Source organism: Centrocercus urophasianus, unplaced genomic scaffold (assembly GCF_019232065.1).
Source record: "Centrocercus urophasianus isolate 14NV4802_14NV808 unplaced genomic scaffold, USGS_Curo_1.0 seq_1, whole genome shotgun sequence".
NCBI lineage: Eukaryota > Metazoa > Chordata > Aves > Galliformes > Phasianidae > Centrocercus > Centrocercus urophasianus.
This window is the reverse complement of record NW_024884141.1, coordinates 1,179,675-1,204,955: the sequence shown is the minus strand read 5'-3', so window position 1 is coordinate 1,204,955 and position 25,281 is coordinate 1,179,675. Positions and strand designations below refer to the sequence as shown.

The following is a 25,281-nucleotide window of genomic DNA, read 5'->3' as shown; positions in this document are numbered from 1 at the left end:
CATTCTGCACTATTTAATGATGTTACTATAACAGCATTCATGGTATCAGATTTGCAAGCTTTTCTCAGCATGAGAGACCTCCAGAAGTACACTGCAATTCCTAGATGCTTTGGGAAACCTTCCACCTTTATTATCAGAGAGCTCAATTCCCTCCTAGTTTTGCCCTTTCTGATGTTTCACAAGCAGAGAAAAGGAAGCCAGATATTCTATCTTCCATTTGTTTGTAAGTAAAAACTGCAGTACACATACCCTGAAGTTTACAGTAGAGATTTGAAAGCCATACATTTTGTTGTTGTTGTTTTGCTTTTTACTTTTTAACAAATTCAAGAGCAGTCCTCCAGAAAACCTCAGAATAACATGCTCTTAATTTGAAACCAAACTGTTTTGTTTGATCAGCATTTTGACAAATGACTGTACAGAATTACACAATTAAAGACAATAAACAAGTGATGCCGAAGGTAACAAAAAAGCAAAGCATCAAGCTCAACCATGTATTTGCAAAATCCAAAAATCAGTCAGAGAAAGAAGGCAATACTATTAGAGTATAAAGTTGGAAAGAAATATGAGCCCCTGAAATACATACAGTGTGAAAGGATGTTACTGTGAAAGATCCAACATAGCAAAAGTATTGATAGAATTTACTGCTTAAAAAGTAGAAAAGAAAGAAGACACAAAACATATGCTTTTTTAGATGGAATACATTTGTTCTAAATGAAAAGCAGTTAGGCACTAGAAGAAGAAAGGGAATGGGAGAACAAAGAATTATTCCAAAGCCAGTATATAGCAATGAACGAGAGATGCAAGTTCTTGTTTTCAGTGTAAGGTCAAAAATAAGAATTCCAGCCCAGTGAACTCTAAAAAAAGGGAAAGAAATTAGAAGAAACTACAATCCGTACTTCAGAGTAAAATTAGCAGCTGCAAACATAACAGCTGTTACAAAATAAATGGACGCTATTTGTGTTCTGAATGAAACTAACTTGTGACTTTATGGTTATCTCATTAAAACAGTAAGAAGAGGATATTACTGAGATTCATCAATTGCTAACAGAAAACAATTTATAATCTCCACTATGAGGTTTTAACAGATAGAGTGTTTTTCTGTATAAAATTAAGCAGATAAAGCTACATATGAACAATGAGAAACTAAGTAGACTGCACTAAGTGAAGTTCAAATGGAAATACAGGAAACAAGTCATCATGACTTCAAGCTTTCACATGTGAAATGAAAACAAGAAAAGACAAGTTTGAAGGGAAATCTCATTTTCCATGCACTACTTCTTAGTGCTGACACAGACAACTTTAAAGAATATACTATTTAAGGAAATGTAAAGCTTCTTGATAGAAACAAGCTAAATGTGACTAAATTATGAAATAAGTACTTAAAATGAAACATTTATGAAGATGGGCATGGAGCAAGCCTAGGAGCCTATATGGGAGCAGCAATTGCAATCTAGCAGACTGTTATGGTCACATTTCCCACATACCCCAAATCATAGCATTCAGATGACAAAAGCTTAAAGCTTCAAGTAATATCATCAGTATTAACGGATCTGCAGGAAAACATTATGAAAATAAATTTAATCCATAACTTTTTTCTGACACAGTAAGTGTTGGTTATTGTACTCAAAGCAAAAAGTGATGAAAAAATAGATTTTTAAAAAGCATGTCATTCAATGCTGGATGAGGCACACTCCATTACGGCGCTGAGAATGTGATTTTTAGTTTGCAGAGGAATTAAAATACGAAGTTTCACGTGTCTCAGGAGCATCCTACAAAGACGTGATTTTAAAAGAGCCTCTGAGGAACCCTAGAACCACCTTGCTCTCTTCAGCACTCGCAGGCAGAGTCACACAGCGACTACAGCTAACCACATGGAACCACAGAACGCATTGGGTTGGAAGGGACTTTGAAGACCACCCAGTTCCAACCTCCTGCTCTGGGCTGGTTGCCTTGGCCCCATCCAACCTGGTCCTGAGCACCTCCAGGGATGGAGCATCCACAGCTTTTCTTTTTTGTGAGCCTGTGCCAGGGCCTCACGATTCGCTGAGTATATTCTCAGTAACATATGGTATTAGATGCAAAATCTGTATCTAGTCTACCTATCTTACATGGCCATTTACCACAGCTGCATTTACAACATCAGAAGTAACAAAAGCAGCAAACACTAATCACAGCATCCAACTGTGCCCATTAACTACTGACGTAACCTCAAGCACTGAAGGATTAGTGTAAGTGCCAATTGTAGTTTGGAGATTACAAATAACATTTCCTCTCATCTGATATATTATCTGAAGTTCTGTGTTGCAGCCGCACGATACTGCAAAATACCTTAAATTATGTAGAAACCTCTGGTTCAAAGAAGCAGCTTGTTGCTCAGAGAACTTCTGCACTCCTTTCAAAGAACGATGTGTTAAAAACTATTAGGAAAACTAATTTTCTGGCATCTTCTGCAGGCTGGCTAGGCTCTCATCACTGGGCATTTCATGGATAGTCAGGAAGCAGAGGGTTGACATTTAACAGCTGGAGAAAAGAGCCTACAGTTCTGTAATTTGGTTAAGAAACAAACCCATATCAGTTAATAGGGAAAGCTGGAGAGTTTGAGACACCACTGTAAAAAGGAGCCCTGACACTGCTGCCTGAATGAGAGTGCAACCTCCAACGAAGCTGTTTCTGGTCCAGTGTCAACTATTATCAATAAGTTAGGATCTGAAAATACAACTCCAGAGTGCAACTGACATCTCTGATGCTATTAAGTTAAAAACCAACCAACCAACTGAAAAAAAACCTAACCTCTCAGACAAGAATTGCAACGTGTCCTGTATATACAGCCCTAATGTCCAGCTTCCTGTACATTTGTATATTATATTTTTTAGTATGTGTGCATGAAATATAATCTTAATGTCCTGCATTCTTTGGTAATTAGATACAGGGATTCTAGATGAAAGCCAACTGCTGTAATGCAGTTTTATCCACATATTAGTTTTCAACAGCCAAGTAAAGGGGCCTTTAATATGAGTGTTCACATTTCAAAGTAGAGAGGAAATCTATAGGAAGCAAATAAATACAAATATTTATTCTTCCCACATATTTTGTAACTACCTTATTTCTGCAGCACCTGAAACAAAACTATGTGTGACAGCTTTAACAAAGCAGGAGATAAACACTTATATTTTTCAGGCAGGAAAAGAGAATGAAATGGAGGTAGGAGATAAAAATCATCCCCAAGTGCTCAGAAAGAGATCTGCAGGAGTGAACTCTGGATTTTTACTCTCAGATTTTAAAAAGAACAGGCTTCATGCATCAGTAGTTCTGAGGAAGGCATAAGGCAAGGAGCACACTTTCTAAAAGCCATTGCAGCTTATTGAAGCTACAACACACTGTGCGTGCCTCAAAGGCTTAGGAACAAAAGAACAGAAAGGTGAGTTTATTACCACTGCAGCCATAGGATGCTTATAACTCTAAATACAGCTCTCCAGTGATTTCCACAGCTCATGTCTGCAGAGACAGACACAGCCCATCACAGCGTCTCTCTGTTACTGGCTTCCCAACCAAATCTCAGTGACACTGAGCAAGCAACCAACAGCTCACTCAAAAGGTGATAAAGCAGAAATTCACTAATTGTAACTACTCTTTAACTTCTTCATTGTCAGTTGGTCTAATTAAGGTTTAACTGATGAATGTTTTCCCTATATGCACGCTGTTAAGAAGGTAAGTTCATTGGCTTGCTTGAAAGATTGAGATCACCTGGAACTTCTGACTGGTTTACCAGCTTTCCAGGGAGGGCTGTGAAGGAATAGCTGCAGTGAGACTGCAATGTATCACAAGGCAGCTTGCAGACCAATGACACCAAGTATTTAGCAAAAGTCTTAGGCTGAACTCTATCCCTTTTACAGTGCTCTAATGGGAAAGAATGAGGAAACAGGAAGAAATGTGCATATTTGAGGCAAAGATGTGCACTAAAGCTTTATAGCAGGTTCAGGGAGAGTTCAGTACTCTGCCCAACTCTCAAACTGTGTCTTACAGGACAATTCATCTCTATTTTACCTTAAATTCATCCTTTAGTTCATCTTTAGTATTTTAGTTTCACTGATAAAATGCATTTTTTCTTGACTCCATCTATACTGGGCTGTAATCTGCCACTCTTGCCTAAAATCAAAATATGTCTTGTGTAAAAATGTGGAAATATAAAAAGTGCTTCCCTTTATGGTATATGTTCCCATTTTAATTTCTAATTATTTGATTAATATAGAGAGCACTGCTCTGCCCTGTGATGACGAGTCACAAAGCAGGGAGAAGAGCGAAACTGCTTCCAAGAAAATTAAAAATCGGAGAGCTAAGTTAATTTGGAGGGACAGGTTCCTTTTATAATTTTTTTTTTTCATGTTAGGCTTTGGTCCTTGAATTCTCTTTAATTTCATTTCAGACACGTGCAGAACGCATGAGCTGCACATGAATATGAAGAAGCCATCTTTTGAAGCCTGCAGGACTGTGTGCTTATTTCGAATACACACATAAACCACCCTATGAACTACACTCGCAATAATAATTAGCAGTTAGGATGCTCAGTGTTAGTAGACCACCATTTACTCCATACATGATAACAGTACATGTATTATTTTCAGTTTTTAAAATACAAGTAAGAAGTGACTCAAAAGCCCCACTTTCTGGCCATTGTTCCTACAGCTATAACCATGTACTCTCACTGCTGAGCTCTGATTTTTTAATCTTGCTTCTAATAAACTTGCCGTAAACAATTTCATATAATTTGCATTTGTTTGGACTTTCTCTTTTGTCTCTTCTGTTTTTTTGGAGAGACGAGGGAAATACAGACAGTGAACGTACATGAAGAGAACAGGAATTAAGGAGCAGAGGAACTGATGAGAAGTTCTCAGTTCTTTATGATAACCCCAGCAGTTCCATTCATCTCCTTGTCATGCAAATCACTGCTTGCATATCCCTTTGTTTACTATGTATGTACATTTTTACAGAACTTTCTCTTACTTCCAAGCACTTTTATCTGAGGAACACGCAGCACGTTTCAGATAAACAACAACCATATTACATTTTATGTGTTAGTCTCTGCATTAGTTTATTCCAGATAGAACAAGAAACCCAGGTGCCTCAATATCAAGAGGAAGAGCTACTTGAGTTTTCATGGCAAGCACTGGATTGTTGCAGGACTTGCAGTTCTCATGAGATTGGCTGTCAAATGTATACACATAACTGTGAAGGAAGTTCTTTTGAGGCTTAGATAAACATTTGACTGTTTGAAACAAGGAAAGGAAAATGCAAACGTTGAAATGTATTTCTACAGTATTATCCTCATCTTCTTCCCACAGCTAAGAAAATCATTTTGTTGTGGATGCTTTGTAATATTGCCAAGATAAATATGCTGTAGGCTTTTCTTAACAGCAGGAAAACTACATTATTGTAATGTAAGCTTTTCCATTTAATTCCTAATCATCAGGTGTATTATATTATTGCCTGCTACTTAAATCATTACCACTTAGTACCTGAAATATCAATAGCTAAAGATTTCACCAATTGCTTTCATTTGCAACAAGATCTAAAGCCTTAATAAGCCAGAAAAAAAAAAAAAAAAAAAATTTTTTTAATTTAATATTGCTATTCCTTGCTCTCCAAAAAAAAAAAACAAAGCCATAGTGAAAACAACTCAGCACTTCCCACATGGAAATGGAAAAATCAAACTACTTCGGCGCTTTGCCAGTTTTGAAAACATTTTAAAATGAGGAGCCCCTGAAAGAAGCACAACTGTACAGTTTTAAGGTCTTTTAAGTCTGTTTCAATAAATGCTTCAAGAAAGGTAGAGTGAATAGTACAAATAGTGTAAATTACATAGAAAGGAGAAATAAACTGTGCCAGGTCTTTGAAATAAAACAAATATTTATGCTGATATAAAATGCCTGCCTCTCTGTATGATCTGTAAAACGGTAAGTAATTTTCTGTGTAGGCTACTTAAACAGCACTGTAAAATGTTTCGTGTTCCTTTGCTGCTAGGGATTTTCTTAAGAGAGAAAAACTTCATCTCATGTCTTTATCTGCACAGCTAAATTAAAATGCAGTACGTCAGCAGTCAATACAATAAGCTGGACGGTTACCGACAGTTTACCTGATAAAAATCAATCATTTCCTACAAAAAGGCTGACTTTGGTCCCTGTTCTTCCAGTTCTCTTCAGTGTATCTTCAGTGTTTTGGGTCAATCAAAAACTGGCTGTGGTTTGCTGACAGCTCATGTGGTTGGGACTAGTCTGCCCTCAACAGGGGTTTTGGGGAATGGAGTAGCTTTATAGGAAAAAAATGAATGAATATGTAATATAATACTTGGTGTGTGTCGTCACTGTCATTTGAATTGCATGTTCACTAAAACTGAATTTGACATAGTACAGATCTGGTAGAATATAGAGGAGCAGCACGTCAACTAGAAATTCATATATAATAGGAAAAATCTGACAAGTAATGCATGCTTTGTGTATTAACAGTAGCTTAGAACAACTCTGAAATGCCAGTGATTGCTACAAGCAGTCTGACACCATGGTGATAATTGCAGTTTAATATCACTAGACAGCAAACATGACTGCCACAGCTAATGGGAACATGGCTGTATTCAGAACCTGTGTGGATAGCTATCTGTCATGGAATTGCTTTTCAATGCATTTTCTCTAAAATAGCTCAGATTATTGCTTATGCATTTATATACAAATACATTCTGTTTATTTAACTAAGGATACATATTTGAGATTCCATTTGCTCTCTCTGCACATTTCTTAGTATGGCCTAATTTATTCTGCTTGGTGACTCAAGTGCAGATAAGCCATAAACTGATGCATGATACCAGATCTCCAGCACAATTGCAAGTTTGAGAAATACCAGCTGTTTTTGTCTGCTATTACTGGGACTCAGAGAAACAGAAGAAGGTATCATGTTGCATAAACTCTGGCAGTAGTAATTCATCTCCCCTTTGCCTCTGAAAAATCTGCCAAGCCGAACCTGCTATTAGAACTGTACTGCTTCACCTGAGACCTTAATGTTCCCTAGGCACGGTGCAATTAGGCAGAATTAACCACTTGTGTTTGCAGGCTGTAATGGGACTTCTAAACTTAGCTAGAACTATCTACTGAAAACTGATAAAGTGGTACCAGCATGTCTTCACAGACACCTGTACGTGTAAAATTCAGCCAAGCAATGTTTCACAGTGACAGCCAATGTAGAGAAAAACTGTATTTTGCTCCTATCAGAAAGTAATAGTCCTTTCATGAAATCCTCCACAGTCCTGAATAGTTGAATCAGGAAAGCTCATGGACAAAGGTAGAGAGTTCTCTCACTTAACTCTGGACTCACAAAATTGATCAAACCCACTGAAACTAGGTTAAATGCTAGAAAGCTAAATTTTTTACATCAAAATCTGGATGAGGTAAATCACACACTCAATTCTCTTATATTTTGCTAACTTCCTTATTGATGCTTTTATTTAAAAAGCAGTGATTTTCTCTCATGAATACTTATTATCTGGACTAATTTTCCTGGAAGCAGAAGGACACAGTCACGTAGTAGAGAGACTCTATGCAATTGGTAGGAACAGTTAATCTTTGCTTAATTCCAACCCGGCTGTCTGAAGCAGACTCAGATCTTCCTGGCATTTGTGCTCATGCTTAGCTTTTGCACTATCTGTCTCCAGAAAGAAAATAGACAAGAATGTAGAACAAGCAGTAACAAAAATAAACTGATAGCTAAGTGTTGAATACTTACTACATGCACATTTAAAGATCGTTCTTATAGTTGCATACAATGTTATTAAAAGCAAAGTCTGTGAGAAAAATAGAGTAACTTCTTACGACTAGAATTGCCACTTGAATTTTCAGTCCAGATGATTTCTGATAGCTGGGAAAAGCACTATCTACACCAGCCTCATCCTTTTGAATGGGTTAATTTATGCACTTATCTTTTACCATATGTCTCTAAGTTTATTATTTTGCTTACCCTCCGGCTGGTATTGTGCTATGATTGTTACCGTCTGCCCTGCTCCCTTGAGTGCAGCTGCAGCCTGCTCGTGGGTAGCACCTCGAAGATCGATGCCATTCACCTACAGAAGGAATGCAAACAACAGATCTGAGTAGTTAGACACTAGACAGAAAGACCAAGGTTTTTATTTAAACACCTGATGCTTGCTCAGATGCAAAAGTGAAGGTACAAACTCAGAAATGCAGAGAGGATACTATGACTGCACATGAGGATCTGCACTAATATGGCACACACTGGTGTCCCTATTTCTATAATTCCTCTGTCATTCCTATTATCTGATCACCTCTTTTGGGGTTTTCTCCTCTATTGAGTTTATTTTTGGTGGCCTCCTAATGAATTTTTTTTTAAATATAAGGTTTACAGTAAATTACAGTGTTGGAGAACATTGGAGGCAAAGAAACTGCTCCTTCAGCCAGACCTTGAAAGCCCATTCTGTAGCTTCAGGGAAACCTGGAAATACATGAAGCAAGTCTAACCAAAAAAACACTGATCAGAGAACTTAGAGAACTGAAATTTGAGCAACCTTTTTTTTCTCCTGTTGCCTAGAAATATAGCCCTATCTTGCATGGAGCTGTGAGCAGGGAGAGCTTTGCTACCTCTTCCAACCTGACATCAGTAGGTATTTTCATGGAGCCTCTCTTATTTCATAGAATCAATTGAACTGGAAGGGGCCCTAAAAAGTCATCTATTCCAACTCCCCTGCAATGAGCAGGGGCACCTACAGCTCCATCAGCTGCTCAGACCCCAGTCCAACTTCACACACTGAATATCTCCAGGGATGGGGCATCCACCATCTCTCAGGGAAACCTGAGTGCCTCACCACCCTCACTGTAAAAAACTTCTTCCTTACATCCAATTTAAATTTCCCCTCTCTTACTTTGAAACCACTTCCCCTTGTTTTACCACAACAAACCCTGCTACACAGTCTGTCCCCTTCTTTCTTACAGCCTTCCTTTAGATGCTGGAAGGCCACACTCAGATATCCCTGGAGCTTTCTCTTCTATAGGCTGAACAGCCCCAGCTCTCTCAGCCTGTCCTCGTAGAGGAGGATTATCTAATGTTTATATTGTGCTGCATGAGCACTGGAAGTTTAACAGAGTTCTCAAAGTAGGGAAACCATTCCAAAAATATGGGATAGCTTTAAAACTTTTTTGATTTGTAGATGTGGAGTTAAATGCTTTGTCAGCAGCATCCCAAAGAAGAGACAGATTTGATGTATAAGATTATTAAATGCTCCAGTAATGTGAATCTTGCTTTCCAACAGGGCTGTTATTGTTTGGCTGTAGTGAGGTATTTGTGGTTATTTAATGCATTTGCTTTATTTATTTATTTATTTATTTGACTTTCCTCCTCACTTTTTAAAGATTTACACATCATAACATTTCAGTGAAGAACAAGAAACATTTGGCACACAAACATCAGCAGGACAGAAATCCATTTCCAATTGCTCAAGAAAAGAAAGGAGAAAACGAAAATGAAGTAAAGGGGTAAAAAGAGAGCAATGTCATAGATTTTGTGGCAAAGAGACCTTTTTTGTTATTTTTATGAAATACTGAAACAAAATGGCTAAGAATTTACTGAAAATATGAAGTTAATTTTATTTAGATTTTGACAACATTTTAATTGTTGCAAAAATAAATCTTATTACATAGAAGTTTACAAATTACAGCTGTTCATTTATTTTGATCAACTATGTTTTCAAACTATGTTTTCAAACTGGCCTGTTTTATCTTGCTGTCTTTCACTAAATCTCAGAGAACCTGATTTATTTATTTATTTATTTATTTTGGTTGAACACATATTTAATTATTATTTACATGAAAAAAGTATCACAGAACAACAGAATGGCCAGGGTTGGAAGGGACCTCAAGGACCATGAATCTCTGCCATATGCAGGGCCACCAACCTCCACATTTAATACCAGACCAGGCTGCCCAGGGTCCCATCCAATCTGGCCTTGAACACCTCCAGGGACGGGGCATCCACAACCTCTCTGTGCAGCTGTTCCAGCACCTCACCACTCTCTCTGTCAAGAACTTGTAGTAGTCTTTACTGATATGTGAGAACTATTTCAAATATTAGACTTTGACAATCTTATGTGTGATAGCAGTTATCTAAAAACACTAGATTCCAAGAAGACTGCATTATGCCATAGAACTGCTGACTAAATGCAGATATGTAATTGTCTAGCTGAGCTTTCACATTTCTGAAAACATTATTCTATAAGACCTAAAGATTTGCTTATTAGACTTGTATAACAAATACAATCTTCTATAGTTTTTCTTTTTTTCTTGATAATAATGAAGGAAAAAAACCACATTTTTTTCCTAAGCAATTAATCTTTCATTCCCCCAAATACTTTTTAAGTTTCACAATTTGATGATCACTTAATGTTTCCCCATTATATTTGCAAAATGGATTTCTTCTCATTCCTTTAAAAAAAATATAATGAAAAAATGATTTGAATTTCATTTGCCTATATTATTCCAATGTCATTCATAGCTATAGAATATGTAGAACTTTAGAGAAGCATGATCTGTTGCAATCTTTTATGATTATAAAAAATGAATATACACTACCTTATCCTCAGATTCAGAAGGGAGACAAGTAAATGTGGAAACAGCATACCAAAACAACATAACCTATTTAAATCTTATCTTACTCATATCCTCGTGCATATTGTATAATGACAATAATGATGTGAAAGAGGAAATGAATTATAAGTTGCCTCACAGAAAAATAAATGAATTTTTGAGCTCCTGTGCCTGTATGTGAATTTCACAGTAGAGGGTATGAATGCCACTACTGTGCTGATTATGCCTGCTTCATCCGCACACCTGTCGCTTTGGGGACCCTTTGGAGCAGCACAGGAAGGGCATGGGAGGCAGCACAGTACCGAAGGGAAGGATTTTCAGCAGACAGGAGAGTGGATGACTGATAGAGTATACACAGAGATAAGAAACTTTAAGGAACATTGGAGTAGCTGCTACAAGGTAATAGTATAGGCTGGAAGACCACCATATCTAAATAAACATTGAAAGCAAATATCTGTGACAGAACATAATAATTTTGAGAATAGACATGTATGGATCTCCATGTTGCTACAATCTACCAACTGAAGGTGAGCTGTGACAATTACTCAGTAGTTCTATGAAATATTCTGGATTTGCCAAATATTAGCATATTTGGCTTACATATTTAAAAGCACTATATGCTGATAATCTGATAATGTCTACATTTTGTTATTTAAGTGTTCAAAATTGATATTATTTTTACAGTTTATATCAAGAATGTGTACAGTAAAGTGAAAATCTTCACTTACAAGTAATTCTCTTATGCCCCTGAAAAGAAATGCTGACCATGAAGCAAATGTAAGATTATAAATTCCACAGTTTCTCCAATAGGAGAGTCCTCATCTTCTGGTTTGAAAACAATGGCTGTGAAAATGCCTGGTGGAATCTTTCCAAAAAATGAACCAAAGGTTCAATAATCCATCAGGATTGTATATGTGAACCTCATGTTTAGTGGATGGAAAACTAGAAGACTCCTGCAAAAATATTGATATAACATCAAAAGAGGAAATAATTGCATACATTCTAAAAGAAGAACTGAGAGAATCAGAGTTTTCAGCACCACAAAATCATTTATGTTGTAACGAATGATACTGACAATGCCTAAAGACAAGCATAGTGTTATATGTTAGTCTACAACCTCTGTAGAGAACACAAACTTCCACAAATGAGACACAGTTTAGACTCTTGCTGTGAAAGCAAGAGGTTTTGTGCCCTACCTTTACTCAGGGATAGTACTGTGACATTTAATGCTGAGCATAGGCACATCAGCACTACAGTTACTCATTTAGTCAGTGCTTTAGTCATAGCTTTGGTGTCTCTAGAGGCCTGATGAGAATCTTGTCTATGTCATGCCATAAAAAAACCTCAGGCTGGAGCTGGTGTCTCTGAAAAAGACAATTTTGAAGCCAAGTTATCTTTAATAATATGCTAGCCTTTTATCTCTGTGATTTTGTTGTTGTTGTTGTTTTTTTTTTTTTTTTTTTTCTTTTTCCTCAATATCTGGAGTCCTCGAGAGACTCCTGAGAAAGATGCAGTATGAACTGAAGGAAAACATTAAGGAACATTCCCGAATTTCTGAGCTCCTGAGCTGAGGAGAAGGATGTGATGTCACTAGTTAGCATTAGCAGCATTAGAAATCAGTTTGTTTAGGATTAAGCTTGAGGACTGTAAACTTGTGAAAGCAAATTTCTCTTAAGCAAAACGTGAAACAACTGTGGTGGTCTATAAAAGTTGTATTAACAGAACATCATGCTTTAAAAATCATTAATGAATCATAATAATCTTTCTATAGATAAAAGAATGTATGAAAGGAAAAGAAAGTACATGCTTATTAACAATCTCTATGATCCTCTAGTCCAAATGTCCACCTACCACCAGTACTGCCCACTAAACCATGTCCCTAAGTACTAAATCTACACTGTTCTTAAACATCTCCAAGGACGGTGATTCTACTGCTTCCCAGGGCAACTTGTTAAAAAAATAAAAAATAAAAAAAAAATAGAGCTACTAAAATAGCAGTTGATTTCTTTCTACCCTTCGGTCCTGTTAGAAGAAATTATTTTTTAGGATGCAAACACTACATATTATAATGACTAAAACTCTCTGAAATCAAGTACACTTTCATATTAGGACATGGGCTGGGATGAATGTCTGGGAGGACATTCAGGTCTGAGTGGTTGAAATGAAAATAATGTGGAAAAGGAATGTCAGAGATAACACATCAATTCTATTTCAGCAATTTTTTATCAAGACAATAAACAAACTAGATAAAAAACCCTAAATAAATGACCTTACTACGCTGGATGGCTAAATAGAGATCTCCTTCTTATAGATACACAACTGCAGAATAAAATCAAACAATTATTGCCTAATTGACAAGTACGATACTGTTTACGTACTGTATTGTTCACCAATGCCTGTCACAAGATCTCACTATGGAATAATAAATGTTGAAGTTCTAACTTTAATGATTTTTAAATTACCTAGTCTGACTTTAATTCAGTGTTAGAGGAGTAGATGCTAACTAAATTTCTGACCTGACAAGTATTGTTTCCCAATATTTAAAAGCAAACATAATCAAGTCCCCAAACTTCTAGTCAAAAAAAGAGTACAATCATTTAAGAGCATTAATTCTTCATGAAAGACACAATTAACTCACACATTTAAATCAAATTCTTACCCTCGGGCCAAAATGAAAAAGAGCTTTCAGAGGGTTAAAACTAATATTCTATATTGCCTTTTCCTCTGAAACAGTATCTTAATTGTAACAACTGTGTACAGTGATATATTTGCCTGACCTAATTTAATGGCAATTTAAAAAATCTCATTAAATTACTGCTTTCAAATAATTCATTGTTGTTTACGCTAAGAATAATCAGTAAATGAAACAAAATACCAGGAAAAGTTGCAAGTATGAGTAGGAAATTTTAATACATATTAAAAGGTTATGGGCTACAATGCTTTAAGAAGCATTATACAATAAGCAAAGCAATACTGCTGTTCTGAGCTTGACCGTGTCTTGATGCCCTAGCCTAGAATGATTTTGACTGCACAATTTCCAAAGACTAGCTCCAAAATGATTTTGACATAATGGAAATAAGAAGAGCCTCCAGCTTGTACCGATGTCTGTCTCTTCTGCATGCTGTAGCAAAAAAGTGGTTAGAAAGCTTACAAAAGAAGAGAAGTGCTGCAATGAAAGATTATGGTTTAAACTGATCTGAATAAAATTATGCAACTATAGTTCATAGGAATTATACTAATTTTTCTAGCATTCATTGACTCAGTCTAAAACAGTGCTGACTTCATTAAATTCCAAATCACAATCTAAATGAAAGATAAGATTAATATTTTGAATAGCTTATACTTCTGCAAAATTGGAAGAGTTATATTCTATTAAAAGCATCTGAATATCCCATATTAACACAAATTGGTTCAGTTCTAAACAGTGTCATTTAAAGACTTGAAACAGTCCGGATGTCTTCTGTTACAATAACTAGAGCGTGATTCTTATGTAGGTCATTCAAATACAATGAAGACTAGTGAAATATCTATTTTGTTTACTTAAACCATCTTATTTCATGTTCATACAGTAATTAAATGAACACTTGGAATCTTTTTTTGAGTTGTAAAAGAAAAGGGAATAATACCCCTCCTTTGGTAAGGAAAACATAAAGGAGTTTGTTTCATTTTTGTTGTTGTTGTTGTTGTTTGTTTGTTTGTTTGTTTGTTTTTACTGTCAGTTATATTGCACAGTGCTTTTATAGGGTAAATTAAATGGCAAAGAAAGACACTTCTTTACAAGAGAACAATATAGCAGATATTTTTCAAATTGTGATTAAATCTGTTGAAATCAGAACTTCTCACTTTTGAAAAAACAAAGAGAAGCAAACTGAATAAGGACAACTCTTACTTCCAGAATTTCCACTTGTGATGCTAGGTCATCAAGATACGAATAACCATAATCATTTGTCTTAACTTTGCACATGGACTTAAGTATTATCAACTCCTTAACAAGAAAGGAAATCTGAGCTGCATTCTCTAACTGCTTAGTCTTTGGAAACAGTGTATAGAGCACCACTCCTTAGGTGATGGAAACAAGATATTTTAGCAAGGCAGTTAACATTGGAAAATGCGCTTAGTTATTATCTGTTCTGAACACAATTAGGGAAGTTCCTTCACAAGCAGGTCGCATAATCATCCTACACAGTGGTTCACACCACTTCCACAACTGATATAGTCCAATGGAAAAGACAGGAGTTCTAAAAAATTTATGCATGTTGCCAGAGTGACAAGGCACTGAAATGGGCTGCCCAGGGAGGTGGTGGAATCACCTTCTCTGAAGCTGTTCAAGAAACATTTAGATGTTGTACGGGGTGACATTGTTCAGTGAGGAAATATAGGTGGTAGGTGGACGGTTGGACTGGATGCTCTCGGAGGCTGTCTCCAATGTCGGTGATTCTGTGATTCTACGAACCATTACCGCCCGCTGCTGGACAGCAATGCGCCTCAGCAAAGCGCGGCTCACACTGGGCAGCGCAGGATGGTGCGCTCAGCACCGCGGACAGCTCCAGCCATGGGAGCTGACGCAGCACTTTTCTCACGGCCCAGCTTTCCTTCTTGCACATTTTCAGGCTCTTTCTTTTGCTTTTCTCTCACTTCTCTCATTTCTAACCTTTTCCATGCCTACATTTTTAATTTTTTTTTAAAAAATATTATTATTTTATTTTTAAATGGCCAGTGAAAATGGCATAATTTGAACATGCTAGTACAGTGGTTCTGTAACACTGAACTCCAATGAAAGTATAATACTGTGTTCTCCTTCACTCTTTTTATGGGCCAGCACTTTCAGTGACCTTTTCAATTTTTCTTGTCTTGCTACCTTAGAATTACGAGTTTTGCCTCAAGTGCGTTGGTCTTTATGGTCTGGTGAGCTTGGCATTCTAGAGGCAAATTCTTCTCTGTCTGGAAAACAAGGAATACTGTGGGGATACAACTATATCATTTAGTATGTGTTTTCCTGCCAGTGAAACCAGCTGAGAGTGGTATCATAGCAATGCATCTTTGAAGCAGGAATAAATATAGTGGTACTGAAGTGGTATCTTGTGCACACTGCCGTTTACAGTAGGCACCAACAAGCTTTATGACTCACCAGGCTGCCTGAATCATTCCAAATGGTAACTGTTAAGCCTATAGCCTGAGTCAAAGATTTACATTTTAACCCAAACTGTACAGAAGTTTTCCTTATAGAAGAGCTGCTTTTGTGAATGATGCCAGATTGGCAAACTGTGAGACTAAAATATTTCCACTGAAAACAATTACTGCAGTGATAGTTTAAAAGCCATTTCCTCTCGGTTACCTCAGAATTTCTTGAAACCTCTTTAAATTGGGTTTGAAATAAATGGTAGGATGGGAAAATGACGCACAGGCTCATTGGGTCCTGAATGGACATAAAACTTGTTTCAGTACATAGCTACCACCTATTACCAGCTGGGACTGATGTGATCACACAATTATCACAATAGCTAAAAGCACTGGTTACAATTTATTAACTATTTTTAAAAAATATATATATATATTTAATACACAAAACATTCTTTAGTCTTAATAAGTAAGAATATTAATTTAAACTAAAATCCGTATGCTTAGATTTTAAATTTAAACCTAATTACTACTTATTTTACCTTCCATTGTCCCACTTGGTCACTCAAATACCCTTATATTTCTGCCACCAGCTAGACTCATGGATCTCAATAGTGTCATCTCTTCACCAAAGGTCTGCCTTCACATATTCACTCTTCTTTACAGCTATTATCTTCCTAGTCCAAACTGATAAAACATCAAATTGCTCCTCCTCCCTCCTACAGCTTTAACTTTACACATGACTGCTACTTTCAATTCATTTTCCTAACCTTTGAAATTAATCCTCTTCCTGCCTAACTGCATTTTTAGCACTCAGATTTTCTTGTCTCCTGCTCTCATCCTGGGTCATTCAGGAACCCCCTTAATGGTAGCAGGTACTGTATATACCTTTGTTTCCACATAGTCCTAAGAGGATTGATTCCTTCCAGAATATGGATATAGCTAAACTGTCATTGATTAATCTTGCTTATAATGCTACAATGTTCTTGTTTCACATCAAACTATGATATAAGCAGAACTAATTATTGCAGTTCTCCTGTTTCTGAAATGATGTAAAATTTTCCATTTTAAGAATTGTTTTATGACACAAAGATGATAACAATGATCACTCCAGCTGAAACCTATATGCAAAAATTACTTAGGTACTGGCAAAAAAGTGTAAGTCAATATCAAAGGCTGCTTAGGCAATCTGTCCTGGTGATTTCTCTGATTTGACAGGCTTTCTGTATTTCCATGTCCACAGAATATGGTAATATGGCCTGTGAGCTGTGAGACAGCCATTGTCTTGTGTCAGCAAATCTATACTGAATTCAAGCCAATGACCACAAGGCAATGTATGAATGCTTAGTGGTAGCTTGTCCAGCTGGTACACTCAGCTCTAGATGGAATGTTCAGTGTTAAGTTTAATTATTATTTTTTTAATTAAAAATACCCGAATTAAAAAATTCATATAATTTGTGATTCTGCAGATTATAGTCTTGTGACATAGATGTTTTGAGCAGAAGATGAGCCATAGTTTCAAATAAAGCATGTATTTTAAACTAATGGAAAGGAAGTAGCCTTTGCTTTCTGTAGGTGTTTTTTTTTTCCTTTTTGTGTTAGTATATGGTGGCTTGCTTGTTGGACAGCCTGGTCTAGTATTAAATGGGGAGGTTGGTGGCCCTGCATGTGGCAGGGGGGCTGGAGATTCATGATCATTGATCCAGGGCCCCTTCCAATCCTGGCTATTCTGTGATTTAGAAAAAGGGCATCTCTTCATCTCTCTCTCCCTTCAGTACTTTTCCCCCCCCCCCTCCCCCCCCCCCCCCCCGAAGAAGAGCTCCAGTGAGACATCCATCAAATATCCTACTTAATGGATGTCCAATTTCTATTATTATGCATTGCATGTCATATGGTGATTTTTTAAATCACTCAAGAACCCAAAACATTCTGGGCAATAGAGCAGAATGATGCCTGAAGTCTAGTCTGTTTAAGCACAAGACAGATGTCCTGCCTGGGGCAAATCTCTGAATGAATAATGCTCAGGGATGTAGCTATTTCATCCAGCAGTAGCAGTTTTGGCTTTCCAATTTCTTGTTTTAGTTTCCCTTCTTTGTGAGGCTTACAGTAAGGGTACACCAAAGGCTGTAATTCTCACCTCAAATCCTCAGTACATCAGATGTGACATAATTCTGTTTGACAGTTTTAAAACAAATTCTTCTAGTAATGTTTGAACTGAATGTGAACTCCTCCTTAAATTATTAGGAGCTGAATAGCAAGCAGTCTGGCATCAGATCACTTCTACTCATTGAGGCAATTACAAAATGAATGCTTTAGAGGCAACTGATGATTTCATCATCACAAAAATACACAGGCTCCTGTCTAGGCCAATTTACTAACTTTACATGACGCTACTGACACCTTTGATAGCTAACTAATTGGCAAAAAGAGACGTATCTTATTCACAAGCACTGTTAGTATATTGTTAGGCTCTGATCATATGGCTTGGCAATATCAAAGAGCTACAAAAGCAAACAGTAACTGCATGAAGGCAATTGCAATACAAGCTGAATATCATGGGAAGGTAAAGGGAGTGAGTGAAAAGGAGAAGTAGGGGAAAGGGGAAATCCAGAAGGACGACAGATCCCTAGATTAATAAAAAACAAAAGTGATCTCTACAGTCACCTAATGCACATAGTATTCTAGGATACACAGGTGGTAAATTTTTCCCTAGAAATTCCATTTAACTTGTATTTTAGAAAGTAATCCATTTTGTTTTGAAGCACCAAAATGACGAATCTAAGAGCTTCTATGGCAATATAACCCACTTACCCTGACTACAAAACAAATGCATCTTGTTTTGAGGCTGAATATGCCTAAGTTCAAATTCCAGCCATCAGATCATAGTTGTTTATCAACAGGACTGACAAAGAGTTTGCTACCAGCTCTATTCTCCAAGGGTAAGTATTTGTGGATGATGTTGTTTACACAGACACAGTGCAACATAAAAGTGAATTTTTACAGTCAAGGAGAATGCTGGTTTTACTGACATGGAGTCCAAAACTTCATGGGAAAAAATGAGGCTTTTTTTTTTTTTTTTTTTTTTTTTCCTGGATAGGCCATTTCTTTAAATATATAAGATACAGGATCTTCAGAAGCATAAACTGGCATTTACACTCAGCTTGCATTATTTAGAGGTCCAGTTACCTTCTGAGGGCAGTGAGGTCCTGGCACTGCTGCCCAGAATTTGTGGGTGCTCCATCCCTGGAGGTGCTTAAGGCCAGGTTGAATGGGCCCTGGGCAGCTTGAGCTGGTAGGAGGCAACCATCCCATGGCAGAAGATTGGAACTGGATGGGCTTTAAGGTCCCTTTCACTCTTAGCCAATTTATGATTCTATGAAATCTCCTCTTATTGTACAGGAATGTTGTACAGGTAGTTCAGTTTTGCCATGTGAAATGTTTTTAATTCATTAGGATGAAAACAAACACTGGGTATATATCTCAAGATAAAGCATGCATTGCACAGTTCCTTCACTTAGAATTCTGTCTAGAGTGCTGTGCCCCCAGATGACACATAAACATAAATAAGTGGAGGATTCTTAGGGTTCTACTGCCATTGCTAACTCATTTTTGGATCTTCTCAAAACATTTTATGTATCATCCAGAATACCACAGGGAAGTAAGCATCCTAAGGGTAAGGTCATTGCCTTTTGCAAGTAAGTCTTATAACAAAATGCACTCTTTTCCCAACTAGTTTTACTGCTTTTATCATGAGCAAAAACCTGTTATAAATTAGAAAACTGAAAGCTTCTCTGCACCAAAGTAAGGGAAGTAAATCTGAAGGTCAATTCCAACTGCAGCAAAATGAAGCATAAACATTGTTATAAATAGGCACAGAGTGCTTACACTCTACCCTACTCAAAATGCACATATTTTGGAGTAGGAATTGCTGAACATTATTTTTTTTAAATGCATATTTTGTTGTTTCTACAGATGTGAGTGAGCAAGTGGGTAGGAGTTGTGTGGGAGCAATGAAGTAGAAAGAGAAGTGTCTGAACTGCTCAGAGGGAAAACAAACATCTCACAAAAAATGAAAGCAGGACAATGCACAAACACAAGGTAGAACTGGATCGGTATAAGAGATCACCTTCTCTCTACGAGGGAGAACCTTGAGTAAAAGACCAGGCGCAGTAAAGCAGCAAGATATTGAAATATCAGTGTTGCCAAATTACCATACGTAATATCATCAACTAGATGATAAGGTGACAGAAAGCCTTATGGAATATCTCTGATAGCCCTTTTCCCAGTATGTAGCTATCTCAGGAAGTTGCAGGGATAAAAGATATCATCCCTCCCCATATATGAATACTTCATGACAGATGCTATGCTGTATCAAGGGGAAAATCATATAGAATTCGGTTGATTTCATTTCCCTGGTTCAGGTGAGACAGTAGTGAAAATGTTTGGCATTAGGAGCATACTGCCTGCATTTTCACAGTGAAGCTGGTTCTTTTTCTGCTTTTTTTCCTCTTTTTATTAAGAGATTGTTCTACAAGAAACACATTTTTTTCCTCAAGGTGGCTAGCAGGATGTGTTGCTCCTTTGCAGGCAATACCTTTTATCCTGTTGCCTGTTTTCAGGATACTGGCCACACTTAATTCTGCTGCTGTGAATGACAAGGTACTAAAGCATTTCTAGAAGAGAATGAAATACAACTAATACTTTTTTATGATCCATGATTTTATACGACTTTTCTCTTGAAACAGATCAAAGACAATGTAAGGTGAAAAAACAAACATCTTTTGCAAGGGCAAACACACATGAAATGTGAGATTCGGTTTAAGATAGCTAAATACAGTACACATATAGTAAGTCACAGAATCACAGAATCAAAGAATTGTAGGGGTTGGAAGGGACCTCCAGAGATCATCGAGTCCAACCCCCCTGCCAAAGCAGGTTCCCTACAGTAGGTCGCACAGGTAGGCATCCAGGCAGGTCTTGAACATCTCCAGAGAAGGAGACTCCACCACCTCCCTGGGCAGCCTGTTCCAGTGCTCCGTCACCTCACTGTAAAGAAGTTTTTGCGCATGTTTGTGCGGAACTTCCTATGCTGCAGTTTCCAGCCGTTTCCCCTTGTCCTGTCTCCACTCACCACTGAAAAGAGTCTGGCCTCGCCATTCTGCCCCCCACAACTTAGATATTTATAGACCTGGATCAGGTCCCCTCTCAGACTTCTTTTCTCAAGGCTAAACAGACCCAGTTCACTCAGCCTTTCTTCATAGGAGAGATGCTCCAGGCCCTTCACCATCTTTGCGGCCCTCCGCTGGACTCTTTCCAAGAGATCCCTGTCTTTTTTGTACTGGGGAGCCCAGAACTGGACGCAGTACTCCAGATGAGGCCTTACCAGGGCAGAGTAGAGGGGGAGGATCACCTCCTTCGACCTGCTGGACACGCTCTTTTTAATGCACCCCAGGATGCCATTGGCCTTTTTGGCCACAAGGGCACACTGCTGGCTCATGGCCAATCTGTCATCCACCTGGACACCCAGGTCCCTTTCTGCAGAGCTCCCCTCCAGCAGGTCATCCCCCAACCTGTACTGGTGCATGGAATTATTCCTCCCCAGATGCAAGACTCTACACTTGCTTTTGTTAAACCTCATCCGGTTTTGTTCTGCCCAGCTCTCCAGCCTATCCAGGTCTTGCTGAATGGCAACACAGCCTTCAGGCGTGTCAGCCAATCCTCCCAACTTCGTATCATCAGCAAACTTGCTGAGGGTGGCCATTATCCCCTCATCAAGGTCATTGATGAAGATGTTGAACAAGACCAGACCCAGCACAGACCCCTGAGGAACACCGCTGGTTACAGGTCACCAAACAGACTCTGCACCACCAACAACGACCCTCTGTGCTCTGCCAGTCAGCCAGTTCTCAACCCACCTCACTGTCCACTCATCTATCCCACACTTCCTCAGCTTTGTTATAAGGATGTCGTGGGGGACAGTATCAAATGCCTTGCTGAAATCAAGGTAGACTACATCCACTGCTCTTCCCCTATCCACCCAGCCAGAGACAACATCATAGAAGGCTACCAGGTTGGTCAAGCACGACCTCCCCCTTGTGAACCCGTGCTGACTACTCCTGATAACCTCCTCTTCTTCCAGTTTTCTGGAGATGAGTCTGGAGATAAGTCCTTAAGCATGAAGTCAGTGGGTACCTAATCAATACAGACAATAAGGCCTCAAAAGCAACTCAACTTGCTCTAGATACTTCTTAGCTGGCCATCTGATTCAATCTCTTGCCCTTAATGATTTTAATGGGAAGTGGACATCCAGAAAGAATGTGGACTTCTAAATGCAGGGATCTTAATCTGAGACCTAGTCTTGTCCAGTGAGACAAGATTCAGACATCTCAGAAGTTAAGATTCAAGTGCTAATACTTGGTATTACCACTCTACAGCTCTTACTTCACCTCATCTTTTTCCTTTATACACATTTTTGACTTGGTGCAGTCTCGTAGGAAATCATTAAACAGAAAAGCAATGCCAGAATAGCAATTCATAGAGCAATATGCTATAACTTATTCTCTGTAAATTGTGCATCAAGCCTCAAAATTCTGCTGCTAAAGTTGTGTCTGTAAACTATGCATTCACTATATACCTCTTTTCTGAGATTTGTACTGCTTTCTATCAGCCAGGCCATATGTGCAATGTGTGGCCATTTGCTGTGGTTCTTGGAAATTGTGCTCATGCAAATGACTTTTGGTAAACAGCACTGATTTCCCATTGCTATTTTAATATGTTCTTTAGCACTGGAAGTAGAATTTAAAATTGCAAGAATGGTGTCAAGGAGCATTCCATGTTATTTACAGTAGAGACCATATTTGCCTAACAGATGGAGAACCTGGGGTTAGTTCACAGTTCAAGCAGCCCCTGAATCTAGTCTTGGTCCAGACTCCTTGCCTGGCTTTAAACAAATCTATTAACATAATGGTGGCTCATTTCCACTGCCATAAAATGGAGTTAATAGTCCCACTGGTATTTAGAAATGTTTTCCAGGGGTTATACACATCTGATTGAAAAGTTAATGTGTGCACAGCACCCTAACAAAGCCTTGATGTCACTGGGTAATCAAAATGTTATTCAGTACTATTTACCATATACTTAATAGCAGGGGAACATCAGAGAGAGGAACACTGTGTTGTACTGATGAACATACAATGCTGATGTGTGCATTATTATGTTTTAAAGACATTCAGAAGTGAAAAGGATAATGTTTAATTTGGAGATAACTCACAAGAGTATAATGAATTATAGCAGGAAGAAATCAGCATTAAAAAGTCTCTTTTTATGGCGAAAAAAAATCACTTTTCATAAATGTAACAATATAAATCAATTTTTGAAATGTTTTTGCCATTTGAAAGAACATTTTCTATTATTCTTCCATTTGCCTTCAAGGTTTATATATGATTCAATTTGTTTCCCTGCAAATAAGCACTTGTATTATCAGCCTTCTTTCTGAGTTAAGTTAAACATTTCCTGTCAATTGACTGAAAACAAAAAAATCTATCACTGCTTTTCCTAAGGTTTTAGCGTTTCATTGAGTAAATCTCCACCATTACTTATCCTATGATGCCACCTGGTGGCACTGGGAAAAATGTGCCATTTGAGAAATATAAACTCAATTTTCTACGTTTCCAGGGGGTCAAAACCTCAGCACAATCTTTCATAGTTCCTCTTGGAGGGTGTTGCACAATGTCACATAAAGTGAGAAGGTAGAAAAGTGAGGCAGAAAGGTCATGGATATTGTCTGGGCCTTGCAGCCTGACTATGGGGCTAATGTATGCACCCAGAGGGTCACCCAAAGACAGTGCATATTTGCTGCTTTGTGGGTCTAACTAATGGATTTCCGTTCTATTTAAGGTATATATATAGGCATCTTCCCAAAGGTGAATAGAGACATTTCTCAACTAGTCAGCATTTTGCCATGCCAACAGCACAGGAATGAATTAGGAAGATGCTGTGATTCTCTTCTTCTACACTGGACGTTTTGAAAACTAAAGCACCTTGCCCAAGGCCACAAATAATGAGACAAACAGAATCAGGAATTAAATCTAGGTCTCCAAAGTTTAAATCATTTATTCTGCTTCCTGTCTGAGAGAAATTTAACCAAGCCAGTATTAATTCAAAATATTAGCTTGGCAAGTACTATTGGTCTGTGGTAAATCAGATTTGTCATGTTTTGAGAAACAATGGGTAAACTACTTCAGCAAGGAAATAAACGTTTCTGAAGGATAAGACAAGCAAAAATAAACAGAGAGAATCAGACCTATTCTGTGCATCCATTATAAAATTAAGGGATCTGGCACCCTTTACCAGACAGTGGTCTAAGATTTATCACTCTTAGATTGGCCTGTGCATGAAATTTGTTTTGTTTGAGCATGGAAAAAATGGATTCATAATACTTATTTGTGACTAAATAAGTCAGCAGTGCCTGACTTGGTGATTGCCTGGGGATATGCATGCACTCTAATTTGGTAATAATTTCCATCCCTCTCTGCTCAATGAACAAATAAACTACTCTTGCATGACAAGTAAATGCTGTGGCAACACTGGTAGGTTTAATTAGAACTTAGGGAAAACACTGCTGCAAAACAGACCAATTGGAATTAAAAATTCAACTTAGGCAGTATCCCACAGTGCTAAATATACTCCTGCAGAAATATAAAATAAAATGGTTTTCTAAATTTTATATGAGCTTCTGAATATACTGCGAAAGGCTCTGATCTCATAGTACTTTTTATTCAGCTTTCTTGTGCTGCACCTAGCTAAAGAAAAAATAAATTGTATGATTGTCCTGAAGAAATTTCCCTTTCTTGGATCCCTTGCGTATGTTCTTGTTGGCACAGGCATTTGTCTTCCTTAGCTTTCCATAATGGTAATTTTATAAGACTATCTTAGTTTTCTTGTAGTTACAAATCTTCTACTTTAGGATTTCTTTATGGCATTGTACAATTTCTACTTCAAGGAACAAGTCTAGATAAAATATATAACTTTAGATTACTGTATCCCTTTGTCATTAACTGATCAGATTTTCTGTATATCAAGAAGTGGCACCAGACACTTTTTCATACTGGAACACTAAGTGGAAGTTAAATTTCACTATTCACATAAGACATACCCAAGGAATGTAGGAAAGTCAGTTCCAACTGCTTCATGAACTGACCAGGAAACTGACACATAGTTATGTCACAACCCATCCGGCCTGCAGCCATCTTCTTTCCCTGACACTAACCCAAGTGCAACTAAGGATGCAAGATGCACAGGGACAGAAAGTACAGCAATGGGAATGAGCGAGACACTGCAGCCTGGTGGATCAGTCTCTCCTCTGGGATGAATAATTCCTGGGTTTCAGTTCTTCTCCTTAAGGCTATTCATGTAATTCAAATGAAACAGCTCCGATTTTATCAATTTAGTATAGATTTTTTTTTTCTTTTTCCCTTTGTGTAAGGCAATATAATGTGAATGGATGCTTTACTTAAATGTATTCTCAAGG

The 25,281-nt window shown here is 37.7% G+C and overlaps 1 protein-coding gene across 2 annotated transcripts in view; it reads right to left on the bottom strand.

The window, feature by feature from the left end:
• The window catches only part of DLG2 (discs large MAGUK scaffold protein 2), a 730,880-nt gene that overhangs the window by 193,273 nt on the left and 512,326 nt on the right, over positions 1-25,281 (bottom strand). For both annotated transcript variants that reach the window (XM_042839962.1, XM_042840043.1), the window contains one exon: positions 7,999-8,101. In XM_042839962.1, coding sequence (XP_042695896.1) covers positions 7,999-8,101 — 103 coding nt within the window. The remainder of the gene's footprint in view (positions 1-7,998; positions 8,102-25,281) is intronic.